This window comes from Triturus cristatus, chromosome 7 (assembly GCF_964204655.1).
Source record: "Triturus cristatus chromosome 7, aTriCri1.1, whole genome shotgun sequence".
NCBI lineage: Eukaryota > Metazoa > Chordata > Amphibia > Caudata > Salamandridae > Triturus > Triturus cristatus.
In genome coordinates this window covers 1,592,048,324-1,592,073,174 of record NC_140590.1, presented here as the reverse complement: position 1 = coordinate 1,592,073,174, position 24,851 = coordinate 1,592,048,324, and the positions used below count along the sequence as shown (strand labels likewise).

The following is a 24,851-nucleotide window of genomic DNA, read 5'->3' as shown; positions in this document are numbered from 1 at the left end:
TTTACTACCCTAGTGCTACCACGACATCTCTTCTCTGTATCGATTTCATGTGCTACGTGTCTGAGGGAACCTCTGCTGCAATATACTGTTGTCCTGTATATAATGTCTTGATACGGTGCAATCTTGTAACCTTGCTGTGCAACTTAGTTTAATAAAGGTTTTGAAAAATAAAAAAATTAAAAAATGTCTGAAAACCTTATCAGGTGGCCATCTGAAGAGTAAAGAGGAGTAAAATATTGACTGAACGTATCAGTGCCTAAAGGTTGATTAGTCAGTAGTGGTGCTAGTAACACAGTCGGAAGGACTAGGTTACCATCATTTTTCAGGATGAAAGGTCAAAGTAACCTGTTTGTGGTGCATGTTATGCTAAATTTGTGTGCAGGTATGAATTGTAGAATGGAAGGGAAAACATGCCTTGGCAAAGTCAATAGTTCTGTCTTTCCGATTGAGTTCTATTTAAAATATTTAAAAATGGTTGCTATGGTGTAAAAACAAAAACAGAAATATTTGCTTTTTGTATGCAGTGTATCTAAGATATAACAAATTTAATGAGTATTTTAGGGATGGCAAAAGTGCCCCTTGTACACTGAAATGTAAGATCTTCATAGGAGATAATGAGATACACCAGAGATACAGAAAACAGCCAACATGAGGTGAGAAAGAAATACTCCTCTGGATGGAGCAAAAGCGCACTCTATGTATATTTAAAAGAATTGGTAACAGTAGGTCTGTCAACAGCAGTGTTGTTAAGCCAGTCCTGAGAAGAGCCATACTCAAGTGACCTAGGGCAAAATACCACAGGTAAAAATAAGTTGAATCAATGCACTGAGAAGTAGGCTTGTGCTGTGCTAGCCTTTTGTGGTGAATGGGAAGGAACAGATGTCTCATTCTAAATGTATTTTTAGTAATCATCGGGCCTTTGTCATACCATTTTAGCATTAATAATTCATTATATGTGCCTCCATATTATGTCATAGGCATCATCCCAACAAATTTAGGCTTTTATTGCAAAGCCAAAAATGATGAAGCCATTGATTTTATTACAAAAACAATTGATAAAAAAATACCACAATACATTGTCCGTGTTTATATTATCTTAAATGAGGAACGCACAAAAGTACGTTAATGGAAATACCTATCACCCAATGTACTGGCCTCAACCACGCTGTGGGCAATCACGGTGAATTCTTACAGACTACTAAGAAGATACTGATATTTTTGGATGTACTTTTCTAACGCTAATATATTATTGCTGTTATGCACATTTTTTCTTTATTTTTATTTTTTATACTTTTGGAGGGGGAGATACCACACTAATTATAATAATTTGTAAATGAGATTCCAGATAAGTACTACTGGGAAAAATGTAGTTGTAAAATGAAATGTAATATCCTATGACTTATGATGGGTGCTGAGAAAGACTCTATCTTATTTACCTTCAGGAGGTTCAACACCAACTCTGTTGCCCAGCTGTGGTATTTTGTCAAGTGTCTTTATTTTGGACTTTCGGCTTACCAGATCAAGTGTGGCTACCCCAACCGAGTGCTGGGCAACTTCCTGACTAAGAGCTACAACTGCATCAACCTATTCTTATTCCAAGGGTGAGTTAATCTTGCCACAGAGACATGCAAAGAGTCTAGGGAAATCAACCTTCTGATAGTGACTTCTAGACACAGATTCATCACCTTTTGAATATTCCCCAAGCGTCAGGAATTTTTTCCATAGTATCCTTGCGTGCCAGAAGATGGTGCCTTGTGATTCAGCACTGACAGCGTTCCACTCTGGAAATGATGTGCAGGGCCTGTATAGGCACCACTCTCGTGCACTGAGGCGAGTTCCTTTCTCTCCGTGTCACCAGATGCAAATCCGAAGCTTCTCTTGTCTCTCTGAGACTACTTACCTCGGGTGTTCTCTCACAAATACAGCTTTTCCAATGTGCAAGGGATATCACACCCTAGGACAACAGTTTTTAAGCTCTAAAGGGACCGTCACAAACAGATGTCTGCGACAGACGCTCACCAGGAATACCTGAGGTGGAGTCACGACTCCAAGACCAGCAGAGACTGCGCGTTGAAGAACCCAAAGGCTATCAGGGAATGCAAGATGAAACTTTACGTTGCCTAGCTCAAGAAGATGCTGCATTGGAACAACTCCAAGTCCCAAGTCCAAGGTCCTTCCTGGTCCTGCTCCTGTTCTCGAAATCGACAGTCATTCTAGAGGTTGGCCTACGGCATGTTCAAACAAGAAGTCAAAGTGGAGTTCCGTTGCTTCACACTCTCCTGATGAAGCGAGTGAACGGCTTTGGAGCTGATTGTGCAGCTAGTTCCACAAAAACTTGAGCTTCTGGGGCATTCAGCCACTCCACACTAATTTGAAGAGTTCTGCACAGCTGTGCCCTGGCTCCTTGGATCCCTACCGAATTCCTCTGGTGCGCCTTCGGGCTCCACAGGGCCGAGAGGCCTTCAACCTAGATTACAACCGGTGTGTTCGCCATGGGCACCAGCTAGAGCTTCTGAGCCAGCTCTGCCCACGTCCTCTATGTGGACGCTGCCCCTGGTGACTATACCCACGCCAGGCCTGGGCACGGCAACATTGATACTGACCTGGTTGCCCGAGGAGGTGGCCCTGAATGTCCTCTCTGTCACCCACTCGACTCCGGTCCCAATTTGACCAGCGTCATAACCAAATCCGACTGAGGTTTCGGTACTCGCTTTACCACAAGGCAGATAACATACCTTACATGCCCTTTTTCAGACTAACTCTGATAATAACTATAACCAGGGTGATGAGTGCACTCAGCCCTATGCCAATGATAATTGATATGTGAAGTTACAGGAGGCTAGTGGGCTGGATACCTTCCCAGAAACAGCCCTTTTCTCTCCTCCAGACCCAGCCATGGAAGAATCTGCCTTGTATGCTATTGTCATGTCCACGCTGGCTGAAATCCTAGACCTCCACCGCCCCACTATGGTGGTAAAAAGGAACGTCCTATCAGAAGGTCTACAGCCTGGCCAGTCTGCCTCTGCGCAACTTCTTCCTTTCAAATAGGCCTTGACAGATACCCTCCTAGGGGCTTGGGTAAAGCCTTGTACTGGCCCTCTAGTGAACTGCCAAAATACCAGGTGCCATCGCTAAGCTTCAGGAGATCTAGGCTTTTGGTCACAGTACCCTGTCCAAGAGAGCCTTGTGGTACACACTTCCACTAGCTGGACCAACAATTTTGCTACCACTACCCCTGACAGGAAATCTAAGAGGGTGGAGAACTTTGGTAAATGCCTCCTCTCCTTGGCCAGTTTGACTCTGCGCTCCTTCAGCACCTCCTATTTGTTAGGGCATTACATTCATGTCCTTTGGGACTCAAAGTCACAAGTCCTTCCCAGTGTTCCATCAGACCTTTGCCCTGTTCTTACGCAGGCAATTCAGGATGGTCATGATGGGGCCAAGTACACAATTCATTGTGGCTTTGACACCTCCAACTCTGTTGAGTTAGCTATAGGCACCAGTGTTGCCATTCGTTGCCATGCATGGCAGCTACGATCAACTGGGTTCTCAGGCAAAGTCCTGTCCTGATTGATGGACATGCCATACTATGGGACATGCCTGATCAGGGACAAGGCAGATTCTGCCCTTGAGCATTTCAAGGAGAGTAGGGCTACTTCTTGCTCTCTGGGCCTTCCTACCTAGGCTCACCAGTAACAGTTACAGCCCTCCTTTCATGGCTTTGAACAAGGCATCACTTACGACCAGCCGGTCCAATCCCAGCAGGCGATCCAGCAGTTTTGTGGGACGGGCCATGGTGGCCATCACCCCCGCAGCCAAGGCCAGAGGGCTGCTCAGTCCAATGCCCATACCCAGCCCCACCCCCAGCCCCACCTGCCAACCTTCTTTAGTGTACCCTTACAGGGTCACAGCCACCTGATGGGAGGCAGAATCCGCAGATTCTATCCGGGTTAACAAGCCATCACATTGGACAGGTGTGTTTGCAGATGTTCCGCAAAGGTAATGCATTACCCTTCCTTTCCTCCTCACCTTCCAACGTCCACCCACTGACTGACGGAGGACCACCTCTCCATTTAGTGGCAGAAAGAGCAAACCGTTTTGGCCAAAGAGGCTGTCCAGATTTCAGATGAGACTGCAAAATATCTGCAGTGGTGGTTACTGGACCGTGATTAAGTCTGTGGCATACCCCTTTCCCTTCCTGGTTGAGGAGGACATCTGGGAGAGGTGGGGATCAGAGGCCTCTGGTTCCAGTGGAGTCTCGGTTCCACATCAACTTTCTGAAACATCAAGGGGAGGCTGGTACAGGTGCTCATGGACAACACCACCACCATGTGGTACGGCAACAAACAGGGCAGGTGGAGTCATGGACCCTGTGCCAGGAAGCCTTAAGTCTCTGGAAGTGGCTGGACAGCCACAAACGTTTCCTGGTGGTAAACCACCTTACAGGTTTGTTGAATGGAGGCAGAACAAGCTCAGGCAATCGGCACCTAGTGGATAACGAGAAGCAGCTACACCCAGAGGTGGCACAAGATCACTTTTGCAAATGGGGATACCTTGGCTCGATCTGTTCGCCACTACCAAGAATGTGCAATGTCAAAACTTCTGTGCACTGAAGTGTCCAATACATCTCTTACTCAGAGATGTGATTCACCTCAGGGGGAGTCATCCTAGTGGCTTCTGATTGGGCATGGAAAGTATAGTATTCAGAACTCCTGCGCTTGAGAATGTATCCTTCGATCACGCTGACCGTCCGGAGAACCGGCTGTTGTAGCAAAACGGCAGGAGTCTCAATCTGGGCCTTCACAATCTCCACCTACATGCCTGGAGATTGAGTGGCAACAGTGAACACCTTCGATTTTACCCCGGAGAAGGTTTATATCATCATGGCAGCCAGGTGACTCTCAACAAAAATGATACACCTGTTGTTGGGCTAAGTTTGTGGTTTGGTGTGGCACCCGCCAGATTAAGTCCCTCCAAGCCAAGTTATCCAAAGTTCTTTTGTTTGTTTTGTCTCTTGCCTGTCAATACCTTGCTTTGGGCACTGTTAAAGGATGTATTTTGGCCTTTTCAGCCTTCCTACTTATATTACTACTGTTTTTAAGAGGGCTGCAGTATCTTTTTCCACTTTTTTGATGTGTACTCCATTTGAGCCGCTTCACAGCTGTTCCCTTTGGCTCCTTACAATGGATACCATGTTCCTTTTTTCCATCACGTTCGCATGACATGTGAGTGAGCTTTAAGCTCTATGTGTTCATCCACCGTATCTCACCTTTTCCCCCAAAATACTGGCTCTGTGAATTAGGGAATCCTTTCTGCTGAAAGTTTTGATGCCGTTCCACGTCGGTCAAGTCACTACTCTGCCGGCATTCTATGCTCCGCCTCACACCTCTAAGGAGGAGGAGTGAATCCATTGCTTGGAACCAAAAAGAGGGCTCAGCTTCTACATCGATTATAAAAAAGACTACCAAATGGACGGTCAGCTATTTGTGGGGTTCGCTGGAGCGAAAAAAGGAAAGGCTATGCAGAAGCGTACCATCTCGTTCTTGATCATGTTATGCATTCAAATCTGCTACGCATTGGCAAAGAAGCAGCATCCTGAAGGACTACAAACCCATTCCACCAGGGCAAAAGCTACTACAACTGCGCTAGCACGCGGAGTCCATATCCTAGACATCTGACAGGCAGCTACTTGAGCGTTCCTCCCTGTCTGGACAACCAAGTCCACGAAGAGTAACATTTTGCCCCTCCATCTTGCAATACTTTTTGATTTGAGTCCAAGACAACCCTCCTCCCTTTTAGTGCTGGTATGGTTTCTATTCAAATGGTGAGCAATCTGCACCTACAAGTCTCTATCAGTATAACAAGTTACTTGCCTTCAGTAAGGTTCTTTCTGGTAGAGACTTTATGTAGTTGCAGATTCCTCACCGACCCTCCCATCCTCTCTGTTCTCTGTTTCAACTCTACCCAATAACAATTTCCAAAATCTAGAAATCAACATGTTGCCTATCAATATGCTCTTGGGGATCAACGCCTGGGGGCATGGGCTGTCTTGAAAGCAACTGATATCAGCGAACAGGAGTGGCATATGTATAGGCCCCAAACGTCATTTCAGAATGGGAACAGCACGAGAGCCGCAGAGTGCTACCTTCCATCGCGCAGATCTACTATGGAAACATTGAAACAAATATTGGCAGCCAGGGGACCTGTTACTGCACCACGTGAAGTAATCACCATTTAACAAACAAAGTTGCCTACCTCAAATGACCAGCTACCAATTGGTCATACATTAGACAATTGGCAAAAAAGACCAAAGTGAGAGAAATAAAGAGTTATACACAGGACCAAAGGAAGCAGGATGAGTCGGTCCTTGCTTGTGGTTTTCTTTTTTATTCCATTTCTCTTCACGTATTATAGACCAGCACAACCAATGCATTTCACCTAAACATAGGCTTCCTCAGGGCAATACCATATGAAACTGTATTCTAAAAATGTATTTTGAATGACACAGCATCGCAATCTAACATGGTGTTCTCAACAATACAACCAGCGTTTGTAGTACACTAAAATAGATTTCAATAATGATTGGATCCAGGTAAGGAGATAGGCAAGGTATCAGAGCACCATAAATGTTGAGTTTGTAAGTAGAGTCTTTCCAATATTTGCCATGTTCGGCAAAGTAGGTTACTCGGACCACAGTGTCTCATTTCTAGAAACCAGGATCCAATTGTTATTGAAATCTAAATTTTTTTTTTAATACGAAAATCAGCTCTCGTGGTTATATATAAATCCATGTATAATGTGATGGAGCAGGAGATTGGGAGGTGCTAGTTATATGTTCATCTGCAATAGCACATCATATGCCCTCCGATTCAGCTACCTCTTCAGGAGGACCTTGTGTCGCAAGGCAAAGTCCTGCACAACTTACACCTCCATGGTTGGAGATTTAGCTGCGACAGTTGATCTACCTCCCAAAATAGGGGATGTAATTTTGCAGGTTGCCGGGAGAAGTTGCTGTTTTTGCCTGGCACATCCAACCCTTACAGACCCAGTTATTAGATGTTCTTCTTTTCTATTTATCTTTATCCCAGCAAGGCCTTGCTGTGCAACAGTTAAAAGGTTATTTGTGAGCCTTAGTAGCCTTCCTATGATTGCTTGATCTGCCATCTTGGTTTAAATCACCTGTTGTGATGTGTTCTTTTTAAAGGGCCGATCCATATGTTCCCGCCAAAACCCTTTATGATTTCTCATTGGGATCTCAATCTGGTTCTCACATTCTTGATGTGCTCCCCATTCAGGCCAATGCACAGTAGCTCACATTGAAAACAGTGTTGCAATTTCATCAGCTCGTCTCATGAGTTAGCAGCAAGCACTTTCTACCAGCAAGCATGCACCACCTTCTTTACGGCAAGTTGGTTCTTAGGACCAAGGCAGCCTTCTTCTGAAAAATTGGTGCACCTTTCCATGTTGGACAGTCTATCATCCTGCTGACGTTATTCGCTCCTCCTCATCCATCCAAAAAGGAAGAGACACTGCATCTCCTAGATGCAAATAGAGCTCTGAGTTCCTACATCGATCACACTAAAGATCACCAGGTAGACAATCAGCTCCTTATGGGGTTTCTCTGGCGCAAAAAAGGGAAGAGTTGTGCAGAAACAGACCATCGCCAGATGGATTGTTCTTTATACGAAGAGCTACTGTGGTCTGGCTAGGAAACAGCCTTTAGAAGGCCTTTGGGCTCATTCCACCAGAGCCAAAGCTGTGACCTCCTTGCCAGCACATGGAGTGCATGTTTTGGAGGTCTGCCAGGCTGTGACATGGGCGTCCATTCAGACGATCATGAAGCTCTACTACCTGGATGACGAACACCAGCGGCAAGGGCACTTTGCCTGTTCAGTCCTGCAGGATTTCTTGGTCTTAGTCATTCCACAGACCCATCATCTGACTCTGTGAAGATCGTGAGGAATCTCAGGAATCTGCAGTTAGATGTATCCATCAGAAGCACACGTTGCTTACCTTTAGTAACAGTCTTTCTGATGGATACTCTGTCTAACTGCAGATTCCTCACAAACCTCCCTCCTCCCCATTCTGTGGAATACACTCCTTTGGTCCACACTAAAAAGATTCCAGTTAGAGATCTGCACACTTGAACAATCTGATTAGTAGGGCTCCCTACGCCTCCGATGGTGTGGAGAGATAGCAGAAGAAACTGATGTCACCTCGGAGAGGTTGTGGTTATATTTGGGCCCGACATCTTGTCATCGGTGGGATGAACCCAACGCTGAGCCGCATAATTCCACTTAAAGGCACAAGGGCATTCCTGAGAAAAATCTCCTGATCCAGTGTGGCGCCTGTGGGTATTCACAAGGTGAGAAATCTGTGGTTAGATGGTGTCCACCAGAAAGAGTTTTACTGACGGTAATTAACTTGTTCTTTTGGAAGTACACCAGAATATTACTAGGTTAACCACGCATCCTAGATGCCAGAATTACAAAAGACTAAGATGTTTACTTCACCAGTCTCGGAACAATGAAAGGCAGAATCAGCACAGCGTGGTTTTTGGTTGAACCTTGGACCTGCCAGTTTCATACAGAACTATACAGCACTATGCTTAACTCGCAAAGCTAGCTTACTGCCTTTGGAAATAACCTGTTCCTTTAACAACATCAGGTTTCGCCTCGTGCCCTTCCTGACAGAGATGAGGGCAGTCATGGACTGGGTGTGGACCGACACCACTCTCTCCCTTTCCAGCTGGATCTGTGTGGAGGACATTTATGCCAACATCTTTATCATGAAGTGTGCACGTGAGTCTGAGAAGGTAGGTCACTCCTATGCTTGTTTAGGTTTACTGTTTTCTGTTTGTAGCAAAGCCATTTCTTTTCTTGTATACTAACTAGCATTGCTGCGTTTCAACTTACATGCACTAACCTGCCACACATCGCTGTGTACCAGTAACTCTAACCCACTATTAAGCACTGTGTCCTTGGCATACCAATGTCATCTCAACAATACAAACTTGGTACACTACACTGCAATTTTGTGCTGCTTTCTAGAGCTTTGCTATTTATATTTTACAGCGTATTGGATCAACTTAAGACAGGAACTCCCATAAATCCATATAAGCAACAGGCTTTCATTTCTGTGCTCTTAATTAAGCAGATGTCATTAAACCATAGAATATGGCAGAAGATAAGACCCAAAGCAACTATTCTATCTACTCCTATCTTGCCCAGTTTTGATTCACATGGTAAACTTCAAATGTACCCTAATTTACTTAGTATTTTGTGTTATGTACCTGTCACAGACTCTTTGAAAGTGTATCATTTTTGCAGACTTTAGGCCAATATAGATGGACCATAAATTTAACGTTTTTTTCAACATCCACTCTACACTTCCATCTACATCCTACCACACCACAACCTTATCTCTGCACTTCACCTTAAACATATACCAATACCTACACTATATACTTACACTACCTACATCATACACCCTATATTACCTGCAACCCAGTCTACAATGCGTGCTCTACACCACCGACTAGACTTCATAGTATGCCCTATACAGCAACATCTGCCCTACAGCACCATCTATACTATAGAATGCACCTTATACCATTTACAGCCCCTACCGTTACCATCACTTGTGCCTTAAACCACCATCTGTACCCCACACCACCACCCACTCCATACACCACCACTCACAGGCTTTGCAACTATGGAAAACCTACATCACCAAAAATAAGCTAAAGATCTGCAAAAACCCAACACCATGTACAGAACAATTTGAAGCTATTCCATACCAACATCAATAATCTCACCGTACACCACCACTCTCCATATACCTCCACTCCCAAGCACTCAGAGTATCCTAAATCATCATGGATAGCATAAATCGCCAAACAGAGACTATTCACATAGCTACATGCTACAATCATAATGTTGCTACTTACCAACACCATCTACACCTTCTAACACCCATGCCCCATAGTACCTACTTTTTTCCAAATCAAATGCCCCACATCTTTTTCTGACAGAGACTTCTAGCAGCATATTGCTCACCTTTTGAATATTCCCCAGGCAGCAGACTGATTCTGGAAACTTTTTAACAGTACCTCAGCACGCTGGTAGGTGGCACCGTGCTGCTCCACACTGACACCATTCCATTCCAGAAATGACATGCAGCGCCTACATAGGTACACTCACATGTGGTGACATCAATTCTTTTCTTTCCGCGCCACCAGACAGGGATCCGGCGCTACCTCTCGTCTCTTTGCAACCTTTGCCTCATTAAAAAAATGCCACGTCTGGACATACCCATCCCACTTAGGGTGAAAAGTGCTACGGCAACAAATGATGGGGTGGTGTAGTGAGCAAAAGAACAATGGATTCAACCCAGATCTCTTGACTGGGGGTGAATGTTTTATTCATTCAGCATTCCGTCCATCATTTGTTGCAGCAGCACTTTTTGCCGCCCTAAATGGGATGGGTATGCCCAGACATGGGTCCCTTGCTTGCTGTGCCATTGGATTCAAGCTAGCCTGGTTGATGAGGGGTGATACCCCAAAACCGGTCCCAGAATGCTTGTTTCTGTTCCAGGGAGGGGCCGGTTGGCAGTTTGGGCTAGACTGCTCCCATGAGGAGCACGGTAACGACTGATTCGTATATGGCTGGGTCGAAAATGGGGTGGCATATAGAGCAAAAGAATGATGGATTCAACCCAGATCTCTTGACTGGGGGTGAATGTTTGATTTATTCAGCATTCCATCCATCATTTGTTGCCGCAGCACATGTTATGCATTTGGCAGCTGAAGTCCTTGACCTCCAGCTCCCCTCCTTGGAGGTCAAGACCAATGTACTGATGGTGATTTTTCAGCTGCAGCAGACATCTACTGATCCCCTCTGACCATTTAACGAGGCCTTTACGGATACTTTGAGGCCAGGGGCCAAAATTTGCTGTGTCCTCCTGGTCAACTGCTGAAGTGCACAGCACTGATGCCCCAGGCAACCCTTTATTTTATCTTAGCACCTCTCACCTGAAAGCTTGGTGGTGCAAGCATTCTCAAGCAAGACTAATCCCAACACATTCCCAGCTATTTTCCACAATATGGAGTCAAAACGGATTGAGACTTTGAGGAAGAGGGTTTTCTCATCCACAAGCTTGGTACAGGAGAGCATGGACACAGCACGCTCCCTGGGCTTATCTGCCCCTCCTCACAAGCTCCAGCAGCCCTACTATTCTTTTCATGGCTTTGGCAGAGGTACCCATTATTGTCAGCCCATCCAAACCCAGCATGACGCCTAGCAGTTTTGTGTCGTGACCGTGGTGACCACCCCCCCCCCCCATGTACAAGGTCGCCCAGTTCATTGCCAAATCTGTAGCTGCACCATCCATACCGCTGCACAGCGACCCAATAGAGGGAATGCTCGGAAGACTGGCGAACTTGTTCTCAAGGCGACCAAACATTTCCTTCACACTTGAGAAAGTGTGTAAAGACATTCAAGCTCTCTCATCTGCCAAGGCGCCAGGGCCGGATGGGATTCCCCCGGATCTGTTTCTAGATTACATTGTTTTATGGCCTGCCATACTACTAATGGTTTTAATGCCACTATCAAAAAGAACAAACACAAGGAGATGATGGACGGAGCACCAAAACTTTTCAGACACTCACCACCAGTCACAGATCTGGGTTGAGTCAAGCATTCTTCTTTAGCTCACTTCTCCACACCAGTTCAGACCCAGCCATATGCAAATCAGTCTTGACCCTGTACCTCATGGGAACAGTCCAGCCTGAACTGCCAATCCAGGTCCTCCCTCGACCGGAAACAAGCATTCTGGGACTGGTTTCGAAGTAACACCCCATATCAGTTATCAAAGAGGGCATGCCACCTTCTTGGGCCTCCGCCATAATTGTTCCAATTTTCGAGAAGGGGGATAGGGATAATCCCCAATGCTATCGACCTATCTCCCTCTTTGTCGTGTACTATACACGCTGAATGTTGATTGCCGAAGCTCAACATGCCGAACACGGCCTAACATGGATGGATGTCTCTCTCAGACTCTGAATTTTGAAGCTTGTTCCTAACTATACCCGTGATCTACAGCGAATTCAAGGTCATTGCTGCTACAAGAGCCTTCTTGGACACTTGTTCGTCCTTTGCAACACAGTTTCTGTTTAGAACCACCTACAATGACCCGAAACATGACTCTGCCCTGAGGAAACCTGTAACAAGGCGAAACGCGTTGTCTGCATTTATCTGTATTCTGTGAAGATGAACTTGATTAAGAAAGACAAAAACAAACAAAGGACCTACTCATCTTATTGCTTCCTGTTGTTCCATGTGCTAACTCTCATATATGTACTCTGTTTTGTGGCCTCTCATTTGTGTTTAAACATATCTATTGTATGGCCAATTGGTAACTGGTCATTCGAGGTGGGCAACATTTGCTTAAGACACAAGAAACACTCCTGGTAGTGCGGTAATGGGTCCCCTACCTGTCAATATTTGTTCAGATATACTATAGACCAGTACCTCGACCTATATCTGATTTTTAATAATTATACTGTGTCCAGGCCTGAAGCTATCCATCTTGCCTTTATGGACTTAATGTCTGCATTTGAAAGGGTTAACCGGGCTAAACTGTGGAACCTGTTACTCACATTGGGGATTGATCCTAACATTGTGCACCTGCTGAGCAACTTACACGCCTTGACCTCAGCCTCGGTCCGATATTCTCAGGGGGGCCTTTACAGAATGATTTGGCATGAACAAAGGGGTGCGACAAGATGGCATCCTTGCCCCCATTGTGTTTACGTTATACGTAAACGGTTTGGAACTGGCTCTTTTGTCGGTGTGAGCTGATTGTCCAAGGGTGGAAACCAAGTCACTACCTGTTTTACTGTTTGCAGACAATACAGTCCTAATGGCAAGGACCACATTGGGGCTACAACTGTTGGTGAATAAGATTTGGCAGTCAATTACACAAAATCACATGTGATGGTTGTTGGCTCCAGAACACCCACTGGAAAATATTCAAGGTGGGGTCTCATATATCAACTACAGTTTCAGCATTCCCATACCTGGGAATATTGGTTGACCATCAGAGTAAGTGGAAACTGCTGATAGAATAAAAAAAAGTGAGCTTTTAAAGACATCAGCTGGTATCCAGAGATTTGCACATCGCTTGGGGTTCCGCCCTCCTCTGGTATTAACCAAGGTGTACATGGCAAAGTGTGTATCTAAGATGCTTTATGGTAGTGAAGTGCGGGGTACACAAAAGCCCATAGCATTCAGCTGATTGAAAACTTGTTTCTCAGGCAGGTATTGCAGGTCCCGCAAAGCACTCTAGCATTTACTGTACATGAGGAACTGGGGCTGCAGTATCTAGTAGACGAGACTGCTTTGAGGCCATTCATTTGTTGGATCAAAATATGGTCAGGCGGCGAATCGCACTTAAATAAGTTGATCTTGAGAGACTGCCTTGTCCATGGCGCATGCTACAAAGGTCCCATGGATGGCGTACATTAAAAGAGTGCTTGGCCCTGCTGTTTTACAGGGCGGGTTGGGGTCATGGACCCTGTGCCACTGGAAATGGCTGGACCACCAACGGATCTTCTTGGTGGTGAACCACCTGGCAGGATCACTGAATGGCAGGGCAGACAAACCCAGGCATTGTCGCTATTGGATCGCGAGTGACAGATACACTCAGAGGTGGTGCAATGTCGCTTTGGCAAATGGGAGAACCTTGATTCGATCTGTTCGCCACCACCAAGAACACGCAGTATCAGCACTTCTTTGCGTTGGAGTTTCCAATGCGTCTCTCACTCAGAGACGCAATCCACCTTAAGTTGAACTTGGGACTCCTGTATGCCTTTCTGCCGATACCACTCCTGCCTGGATATATTACGGAACCACGCATGCCATTACCGTGCATGCCTTTACAAAGCGTCCTTAACTACGCATATGCCTTTACAATGCATGCCTTTCCATGCAAAATGTTACCATGCATATGCCTTTGCAACAAAAAATTAAGCATTTTGCAGTATATATTAACGATAAAAATAACCTTGCCATTGGAACCACTTCAGAGCTGTTCTTTGCAACTCCTCTACCTCAAGACAGTGTTCCTCACTGCCATAACATTGGTGCGGCTTGTGAGTGAGCTTTAAGCTTTGTGTGTCAACCCGCCATACACCACCTTCTTCCCAGACAAACTGTTTTTGCGGATGCGGGCATCTTCCTTGCCGAACGTTGTGACGACATTCCACGTTGGTCAAAACATCAGCTTGCTGGCATCCTATACTCTGCCTTACCCCTCTAAGGAGGATGAGAGACTCCATCACTTGGACACCAAAAGAGCATTGAGCTTTTACCTTGATCGTACCAAAGAACACTGGATGGATGATCAGCTCTTTGTGGGGTTCTGTGGAAGGAAAAAAGACAAGGCTGCGCAGAAGGGAACCATTTCCCACTGGATTGTGCTCTGCATTAAGATCTGCTACGCGTTGGCTAAAAAGCAGCCTTTGAATGATTGTGTACTCATTACACGCTGGCTAAAGCTGCTACAACTGCATCAGCATGCGGAGTCCCTGCCATAGACATTTGCCAGGTGGCTTCGTGGGATTCCTTTCAAACAAGGACTATTGTCTGGACAGTCAGGTTTGCAGAGAGCGCCATTTTGCCTGCTTGGTTCTGCAGGACTTTCTGGTTTGAGTCCATCAACCGACCCACCTCCAAATAGGTACTGCTTTGTTATCTATTGAAAAGGTGTGTAGTCTGCAGCTAGAAGTCTCTATTAGACTTACCTTCTGTAGCACTCTTTCTGGAAGAGTCCTATAATCTTGCAGCAAAAAGTGCCTATAAGGGGGCTTTGAAGAAATTCCGTAAATTGATGCGGTCTAAGAGGAGGGAACATTTGGTTAGACGCATAGAGAGTTCTGAGAACTCTGCTAAGGACATTTTTAAGATTGTTAAATCAATTACCAAACCAACAGCGATGGCAGTACTATCCATTCCTCCCCCACCCTGTGCACGAGCCTGTCGGATTTCTTCGAAGAAAAATCAAAAAATTGTATTCCTAGTTTCCGGTTGTGGCAGGGGCTTCTGCCGAGTGGCAGCTAGCAACCTCCAACGCCCCTAGTTCTTTCTCAGAATTTCTCCCTATAACAGCAGAGGGGTCATTGGCCGAACTTCTGAGATGCAAGTAGTGCTTTCCTGGGGACCCTTGTCCTTCCCAGTTTTTTAGATCGATGGTCCCCTTGTTAAATCCTGTACTGAACCAAATCTGGAACTCCTCTCTTAAAACTGGCATCTTTATGGTTATTTGAAAACAAGCATTTTTATTACCATTACTGAAGAAACCTAATGCTGACCCTGCTGTGCTCAGCAATTTTTGACCGATTTCCCTGCTCTCTGCATCCGCATAAATTTTAGCTTTCGACCTGGTTACAGCACGGAGACAGCTTTGGTAGAAGAGCCCGAATCAATGAGAGCGACTGTTGATGGTGGCGCATCTGCCATGATAGTTTTATTAGACCTGTCAGCAGCGTTCGACATGGTCGCACACCCGATCCTGCTGGGAAGATTAAGTCAGCTTGGTGTCTGGGGGTGGCACTCTCCTGGATTCGGTCCTACCATGAATGTAAATGTGGGTGTACTTGTAAATGAAGACCGCTCCCAACGGGTTTTTCTCCATCCATTTCGATCCTCACTAAAACCACTTCTGTGTGGAGTGCCCTAGGGCTCCACCTTGAGCCCGCTGCGTTTTAACATTTACCTTACCTTACTGACTACTCTCATTGCATCTTGTGGGGTGAAGTTGGTTTCCTATGCGGATGACACTCAGCTGATGTTTTCTTTTAAAGAACAATACGCTGCTGCCTTCCATAAATACAAGGAGTGCTTGAAAGATATTTCAATGTGGATGAATAGTAACTGTCTGAAATTAAATGCGGATAAGACTGAGGTCTTGTTTTTTAGTCAGTTTAATGAGTTTAGTAAGGTCCTAATAAACCTGGCTCTTTAGGCAGGGGTAGTATTCTTGGCTGATCTCTCGCTGTAGTCTGCTTTAGCGACCTGGACATCTTTGATTGAGGTGGCTGTGTGCTTTACAAATGATGATTGATTGATTGATTGATTGATTGATTGATTGATCGATAGAGACTCTATCCGTATATTCCTTGCCGACTCGCCCATCCTCCCTGTTCTGTGGTCGGCCCCATCCATTAATAAGATCACAAGTCTGGGAATATGCACACTGCTCATCCCAATTTGCTTTTGGGACACTGCGGGTGTGGACAAGCTCGAAAGGAACTGATGGCTGCGATCAGGAGTGGCACCTCTGTAAGCTCCAGCAAATCATTTCCGGAGTGAAACAGTGTCAGTGCGGAGCCGCCCAACGCCACCTGCTGGTGTGCAGAGGTACTGCAGAAAAGTTTCCATAACCAGTCTGACAACTAATGAGAAAGTTGCGAATAGATAGTCTCCACCAGAAAGAGCGTTACTTAAAGTAAGTAACTTGTTCATCGCCACCTACAACACCAACTACACTCCCTACTTCCTACAAAACCATCTCCAGCCTATACCATTTACATCCTACACTGCTGCCCAAACACTAGCGAATAATATGTCACTCCCTTCATTTTCCCTTGTTCCTGGCAAAATTCCTTTCTCAACCAACAAAGTATTTAAATGGGTTTTAAGAAGAAAAACCTTCATTGCCAGTGGTGCAGAGTGCGCCCTTGCTCAATCCTAGCCTCTACTTCATGGGTCAGCCATCATACTGGCTATGTATTGCTGCCCGTTTGGTAACTAGTGGTCTCAGGAGGCTTTTATGGAGATTTTAGAAATTCGAATTTAATAAATCAAGGTGCTCTAAAGTGCTGACTTTGGGATAGCAGTTATCTCAAGGGTCTCACAGGATGCTTATTCCTTAGGTTGATGTCCTTGGGACCTCTCTTACTCTGGGCCCAAATTTTGAGCCAAACTGCCACTGTCCGATTACATCCAACTTGTAAAATAATAGTTGTGGGATAGCTCGAAAGATGCCCACCTTATCAGAAATAATTCTACATTTACTTTGAATGCAAATATATGTGGTTTATCAGAAGAAATAAATGAGGCCCCATGCCCAGAGTGCACTCCATTAATCTGTTTTTCTTACTACCACGTGGATATGGCACAGAAACATCTTTAGGTGCTTAATGGCTATAAAGCACAGGAGAAATGCATGATATTTCTATTGCATGTTAATTCTGTGCATGTTATAATCTATTTAGATTAGATTTTGGATTATGGTGTGGTAAGATTGTGGCAATAAGCCTTTCCCCAGAGTAAAATTGCACAGCAATACAATCAATACATTTAGAAAGAGAAAACTGCAAAGACAGTCGATAGAAATTTGAGATACGTTGCTCCTGGCCATGCTAGTGCTCACAGAAAAGGTGCAACAAAAAAAAAGAGCGAAACAAAAAAACAGAAATGTTTTTGGAGTGCGAAAGCGCATGGCATAGTTCTTCAATTGATCATTTTATGGCGGAGCGTGGCATAGGTGAGCAAGTAGAGTTACAGTCTTTGCCTGTGCTTCTTCTTATTTTGATGACTTTTCATGCTCATCTCTGCCAAGTACCTGGGATGCTAGTGTAAAAGAATGAAAATGTTTCCTGTTCCCTTGCTTTTAGTTGCTGCTTTTAGAACTCTGGGCCTAATTTTGATCTTGGAGGAGGAGAAAACTCTGTCACAAAGTGACGGAGATCCCACCCTCCGTATTAAAATCCCATTATATCCTATGGAGATCGGAATACGGGATATCCGTCACGTTTGTGATTTAGAATTTCATCTGCCGAGATCTAAATAAGGCCTTCTGTGTTTGTAAGTTCATCGGATTGCCTACCTCTGTTGGTCCTTTTTCTTCGACTGTAGATCTTGTACCCGGCTAAGCCATTCTCTTATATATTTCTTGGTACATTTGTTTTCTTATAAGTAAATAAGAAAGGCTTTTGCTCCCTAAACCATATTAGCATTTATTAGAGTCAGTAATATGGTCATGTATATGACGATCCGAAAATCTATGCTTTTGTTGTATTGGGATATTAAGGGGCATATTTACAAGGCCTTATCACCACTGGAATGTTACTTTTGACGACATTCCTGTGGTGATAGGGGCTTCACCTCATTTACAAGGCGGCGTTAAGGCGCTTAACGCGGCTTAATGCCACCTTTTAAATAAGGCAATTTTAGCCTGAAAGCGGTGGGCAATGGGTGTTGCATTGATTTTGACGCTTCCCACTATTCACAAGTGTGGTGTAAATAGGATGCATCACCAAAATTAAGACCAGGGAAAACCTGGTCTTAAAATGGTGAAAGGAGGAGAAATGCTTAATTTCTCATTGATTTTGCTGTTTTTATGTGTGTGGCACTGTGCAGCAAACATACAAACAGCAAAATGCCATGAATGATTGTTTATGTGCAGGAAAGTGTCCCTTCCTGCACATAAACAATCATTAAAAAAATTATGATTTGCAACTTCTATGTGTGCTCCACAATGCAGCACACATAGAAGTTTCAAATCGCCATTTGTGATTGTTTATGTGCAGGAAGGAACAACTTCCTGCACATAAACAATCATTCCCTCAATGCAAGCACCCTTGCACGATGGTGCAAGGGTGCCTGCGTTGCGCTAGGCAGCTTAATTTAGCGCTAGGGAAAATGCAGGGATGTGCCTTATCTTCGTAAATATGGCTCATCCCTGCGTTTTCAGAATGGCGGAGTGTGGCGTTAGCATTTGCTTGATGCCCCCTCTGCATTTTCTTGTAAATATTTCCCCCAATCGTTCCAACATATCTCACTTCATGAGGAACATTGAACTGGGGCAAAAGGCTTACATTTCATTTTTTTGATGGTTAATTTTGAAATACTTTTCATAGAGACATATAAATCATAATTCCTTTGTAATACATAAGAAATGTAAGGGCGTTTTAGAGAAATGTATACCTAAAATTGCATGATGTAGGTTTATAAGTTTGATCAAATTGAGATTTTAAATGTACTTACTAATTATACATGAACAATATCATACTGATATAAAAGGGAAGGCCAACAAGTTTAAAAAAAAAAGATGATCTGGATGTTTTCTTCCCTCAGAAATATCCTGATCCATCAGGACAGAAGAAGAAAAAGGTGGTGAAGTATGGGATGGGCGGAGTCATCATTTTCTCCCTGATCTGCATCGTTTGGTTTCCACTGCTGTTTATGTCCTTGGTGAAATCCGTGGCAGGGGTCACCAACCAGCCATTGGATGTTTCTGTTAAAATCAGCATCAGTGGCTATGAGGTATGTTTGGGGGGAAAACAGTAGATTTAATTTGAATCTTAGACCAGGAATTTTAAAACGCCCACTGGTTGACTGTTACGAGAACCCTTGCTGTAATTTGCAGAGCAAACAATGGTTTATTGCAAACTACCCAATTGGGATGAAAGGTTTGGTGGGAAATAGAAGTTGCTGAAATGGCAAGGCTTTCCCTGAGAAAAACTCGCTCTGCTTGAAGAACTACAGCCAGGTTTCCAATGAAACACAATGGTCAGTTGTAATGTTTGAATTGACTGTGTGAGTATAGCCGATAGCAAGAAGTCATCTTGTACTTTTCTTGGTCTATGAATATTTGCAAGCTTAATTGCTGTACTGAGGACATGCTCTTACTGTTAAAGAATATTTAAAAATAGACTTTCAATGAAATGTGTATGCTTTTAAGAAAGGGAGCTAAGAGTCCAGATTAAATGGTGCACAAAAAAGAACTGGCATGCATGACCATAGGATCGCCTACACTTCATCACTCTCAACTCTGTTATGTTAATGTTTTATGCTCATCTTTCTTTGAGCATTATTTGACTTCATATTATCTTTCCTAATTAATGGATCTACTGAACTTCTTAAAGGCTAATGCAGAATGATTGTCAGCGTTCCGTTTGTCCCAGGCGGGCAAATCTCAGACAAAATTGTTTTAGAATTACAGATAAAAGACATCATTAGCTGTCAGCTGGTTTCGAGCCAACCACAGCACCGAGACCGCCCTCATCGCAGCCACTGACGACATCTGAGCCCTGCTCGACAACTGGGAAACAGCGGCCCTCATCCTCCTGGACCTCCCCGCAGCGTTCGATACTGTCTGCCACCGCACCCTAGTGCAGCGCCTCAGCAACATCGGAATCCAAGAGAAGGCACTGGAGTGGATCGTCTCGTTCCTTGCCGGAAGAACCCAGAGAGTCCGCCTCCCCCCGTTCAGATCCGAGGCCACCGAAGTCATCTGCGGCGTACCACAAGGATCATCACTCAGCCCCACTCTCTTCAACATCTACATGAGCCCCATCACAACCTCAACATCATCTCCTACGCCGACGACACCCAGCTGATCCTCTCCCTCACCAACGACCCCGCCACTGCCAGAACCAACCTACACGAAAGGATGAAAGAAGTAGCCGAGTGGATGAGGAACAGCCGCCTGAAACTGAATTCAGACAAGACGGAAGTCCTCATCCTCGGATCATCACCCTCTGCTTGGGACGACTCCTGGTGGCCCCCTGCCCTGGGCAGCGCACCCAAACAAGCGGACCACGCACGCAACCTGGGCTTCATCCTGGACTCCTCCCTCTCGATGACCAGACAAGTCAACGCCGTCTCATCGTCATGTTTCAACATCCTATGCATGCTCCGAAAGATCTTCCGATGGATTCCCACCGAAACCAGGAAGACGGTCACCCAGTCACTCGTCACCAGCCGACTGGACTACGGAAACACCCTCTACACCGGAACCACAGCCAAACTACAGAAAAGACTCCAACGCATCCAGAACGCCTCCGCACGACTCATCCTGGACATCCCCCGACACAGCCACATCTCTGGACACCTGAGAGACCTGCACTGGCTCCCCGTCAGCAAGAGAATCACGTTCCGTCTCCTCACCCACGCACACAAGGCCCTCCACGACCTGGGCCCCAGGTACCTCAACGACCGCCTGACCTTCTACACTCCCACCCACCAGCTACGATCGACCAGCCACGCCCTCGCCACTGTTCCACGCATCCGAAGAGCCACCACGGGAGGAAGATCCTTCTCCTACCTGGCAGCCAAGACTTGGAACTCCCTCCCCATCCACCTCCGTCTGACCCAAGACCACCTCTCCTTCAGGAAGCAACTCAAGACCTGGTTGTTCGAGCAGTAGCGGACCCCCCTCCCCCAAGCGCCTTGAGACCCTCCGGGTGAGTAGCACGCTATACAAATTTCTTGATTGATTGATTGATTGACTCTAAGGTCACTTATGTAATACTGTAGTCTGATTCCCCTACTGTGTCAGAAGATCTTTTCTTTCATCGTGGTTTATCCTTACACACCATAGCACATACTGCCTTCAATCAGAAAGTGTTTCAGTCACAGCAGGAGCATTAGGTTACCAAAAAAAGTATTACACTATTAGAGACACCCTCATCTTCCTCCTCGTGTGATGTGTTTGGTGGGCTTAGTGTTCCTCCTGTTGTGCTACGTTGGGTTGGCTTAGTGATTCCTACTGTAAACATCTTCACGCTATCTATGATCCTTTACTTTGTATTTCCATTTATCCCAGGAAATAGAGCTTCAGAAGATGTGCAGATCAATTCTTCCCATGATTCTCTGAATTGCTTCCATACACTGCCTCATAACAATATAGATTGTTAAGAATTCAGCAGTAAGGCTCATTATAGGAAAACATTGATGAGATTCCATCTTCACAAAGAGGAGCATCACATTACATCCTCTTAGATCCAGGGTATTGTAGATAGTTGTTAAAAAGTATTTAAAAGCAGCCCTCCAGTGAACTTCTCCTGGAGAATACCAAAGTATAAAACTGCGTGTATGTTATGATGAATATATAATGGTTCTCTGTTACTCGATTACCCCTAAATTCAAACGTACAACATGGAGATTTAGAGGATTTCTTGTCTTTCAACATTCAAAAGAGGCTAAAATCCCATCTATCGCCACTTCCACACAAGATAGTGGTGCAGTGACAGCTCTACCGTGCCGCTGTGTGCCTTCACTCTATTGTATACTTCAACTAGTGCATAACCTATGGTTAACCCAGAACCAAACAACTGCTCCTGAACTCATATTTAAGCAAAAGATTGCGTCCAGGACAATGAATGTCATGAAAATTCACATTAGAACAGTTTTATACATAGATACCATGAGACAGTACATTAATATTATTTGTTCTTGCTGAGCTGAATAGGGGAACTTTTTAAAATATGCCTTGAAAATAAGGCTAGAAAAATGAGCAGTAAAATTCCAGTGCAGGTAGAATGTGCCCTCAGTCACTAAGGGGAAGTCTACACGTGTATTCTTGCATGAAGCATCTTTATTTGGTTGTCATTGAATCAGAACAGTGTGACCCACTCAGTTCTGGAAGGTGTGTAATAAATTCCACGTTTCGGAACATGACGAGTCCTCAGAAAATACCTTGTTGATCATGTGAGCGTAACAATCACTCTTGGTTTTCACCAGCGTTCAAATGTATCTCTTGAACCCTGGATTTAAAAATGTACGTTAATTGGATATTAACACTTCTTGATCCTTCTTATTTATCAAATGGAGGTCAGAGAAATTGAAATGTCTCCCTCATGAGTCCCTGTAAAATGGGTTTAAATTTCTTTATTCAGATATACTTGGATAACCAATCTGAATTTAGCAAAGCTGCCAGCCTCCCCTTCCCTCACAAACAACTTCCCATATATCTCTTATTATCCCCCAGAATCAAGGCTAGCACTGAATATAGCTGGTGCCCTCCATATTGACCTCCAGAGCCTGACCGATGTAAGGTGTAGAGCAACTGTGCAATCTTCCACTTAGGAAAATTATGTCTCCATGCCACTAACTGTGGTTGTTAATGAACAGAGGTTCCCAGGAATTCCAACTGGGGGTAAGATACCAGAATATAATAACCAAAACCAATACCAAAATATAGTCGAACAGCAATATTGTGACCTAAATATTATTTATAAAACTATTGCTCCTTTGTGCTTAATAAAACATAAATTACACTCAGTGGGACAACATTTAGGATGCAATATGTTTGTCAAACAGTAGTTTTGCTAATGATATTCTGTCACACAACTCAACTGACTGTATCCCAGCGTTATAATTTTCAAAGCTCTCAGCCAAAGGCTGCTGTCAGCCTTCATGAATATATGAAGAGATTTGGCAGTATTTTAGGATGGCCGCCTTTTTTCGGGAACCTGTATACAGGTAATATAATCTCTGACACACGGCACAATTCAACTACATGTATTATTCATCACGAGTGAGTAAATACAAAGGCGTGCAAATGTGAAAGTCTTTGGTTGGTAGAGTAGAGATAATTATCCATAATCCCCAGGGAGATCACAAACCAATGCTTCTGAAGAGCTCAGTGAAACATCCAGGAAGAAAATAAGCATAGAATTGTGTGCAGAACTGGATAAAAGGAACTTGCTAGTTGTTGTTGATGAACTCTCCTGGTTCCCAGAGGTAGAAGTTGTAAATGCCACATCAGCCTAGGCGATGAGACAAAAGATTGAACAGATACTGGTAACTCAGGGCATCCCAAAACAGAAGACTAAGACGTTAGTGGCTTGCTCAAGGAGTCCCAATAGGAATGCGAGTCACCAGTGAGGGACCTCTCAAGTAACACCAGATAATGGTGGCCTGAATAACTTGCTCCTCGTTTAGAGACAAACACGTGGATCTCAATACAGGTTGACGTGTGACTCATAGTTGATCGGACTGCAGACTGTGTCCAGTTAAACTTGTCACAAGTGAACTAGCAGACATACATAACATGCAAACTCTCTCCTGAGAGTAGTTTGATTTGTGATAAAGACTTCTAACCGCAGATTCCTCACCTTTTGAATATTCCCCATGCATCAGACTAGATCTGGAAACTTTTTTGCAGTATCTTGGTGCGCCGTCAGCTGACACAGTGAGGCTCCACACTGACGCTGGTCCTCTCTGGAAATGACATGCAGGCCCCATATAGGCACCACACCTGCGCACTGTCAGTTCCTTTCTTTCCGCACTACCAATCGTGGATCCAGAGATTCCTTTTTGTCTCTCAGAGACATTTCCTTCATAGGTTTGTTCAGTGTACAAGGGATGTCACCCCTCCAAAACAACAGGTTTTAAGCCCTGGATAGACTGTTGCAGACGGATGTCTGTGACAGATCCCCACCAGGTCAGCCTGTGGTCGCTGGGGTCGTGCCACAGCTCCAAGGCCTCCATTGTCTGCACAGAAATGAACCCGAAGCCCTTCAGGGACCATGAGGTGAAGCTTTACATTACAAACATAAAAAGACTCCTCGCTGGGACTGATTCAAGTGGCAATCGGTGTGCAAAGCTCAATCCCGGTCCTATTCCTGGTGTCGATGAAGCTGCTCTAGAGGCTGGTCTGTGTTGTGGTCATACTTTTTGGGTAAGTTTAAAAAGAAATACAAGAAATCAAAGCGGGATTCTGCTCTCCTGCGCCACTCTGAATCATCTGAGCAGATACGGGGGCGGCATCACACCTTCCGATCTTGTTATCAATGTCAGCCGACTTTTAAGCCAATCACACAGCTGATTCCTGCACAACCCCAGTTTCCGGGGCCAACAGCCACATTAGATCAAAGAGTTCCGTGCAGCCATGATCCAGCTCTTTAGATCCATACCAGCCCCCTCTGGTGTGCCTTTGGGTCCCAAGGAGCTGAGGGCCTCCCATCTGCAGTACCACTGACTGCTTCGCCCCCGGCGCTAGTTGGACCCTCTGAGCCCGTCTTGCCTCTGGCTCCTGTCTTGACCCCTCTTCTGGCAGCA

At 44.9% G+C, this 24,851-nt stretch overlaps 1 protein-coding gene across 1 annotated transcript in view; it reads left to right on the top strand.

Moving 5' to 3' along the window:
• The window catches only part of LOC146812454 (piezo-type mechanosensitive ion channel component 2-like), a 711,007-nt gene that overhangs the window by 647,436 nt on the left and 38,720 nt on the right, over window positions 1-24,851 (top strand). Inside the window, exons 45-47 of the mRNA XM_085619448.1 lie at window positions 1,443-1,601; window positions 8,668-8,815; window positions 19,140-19,328. Of these exons, the coding sequence (XP_085475574.1) occupies window positions 1,443-1,601; window positions 8,668-8,815; window positions 19,140-19,328 (496 nt within the window). The remainder of the gene's footprint in view (window positions 1-1,442; window positions 1,602-8,667; window positions 8,816-19,139; window positions 19,329-24,851) is intronic.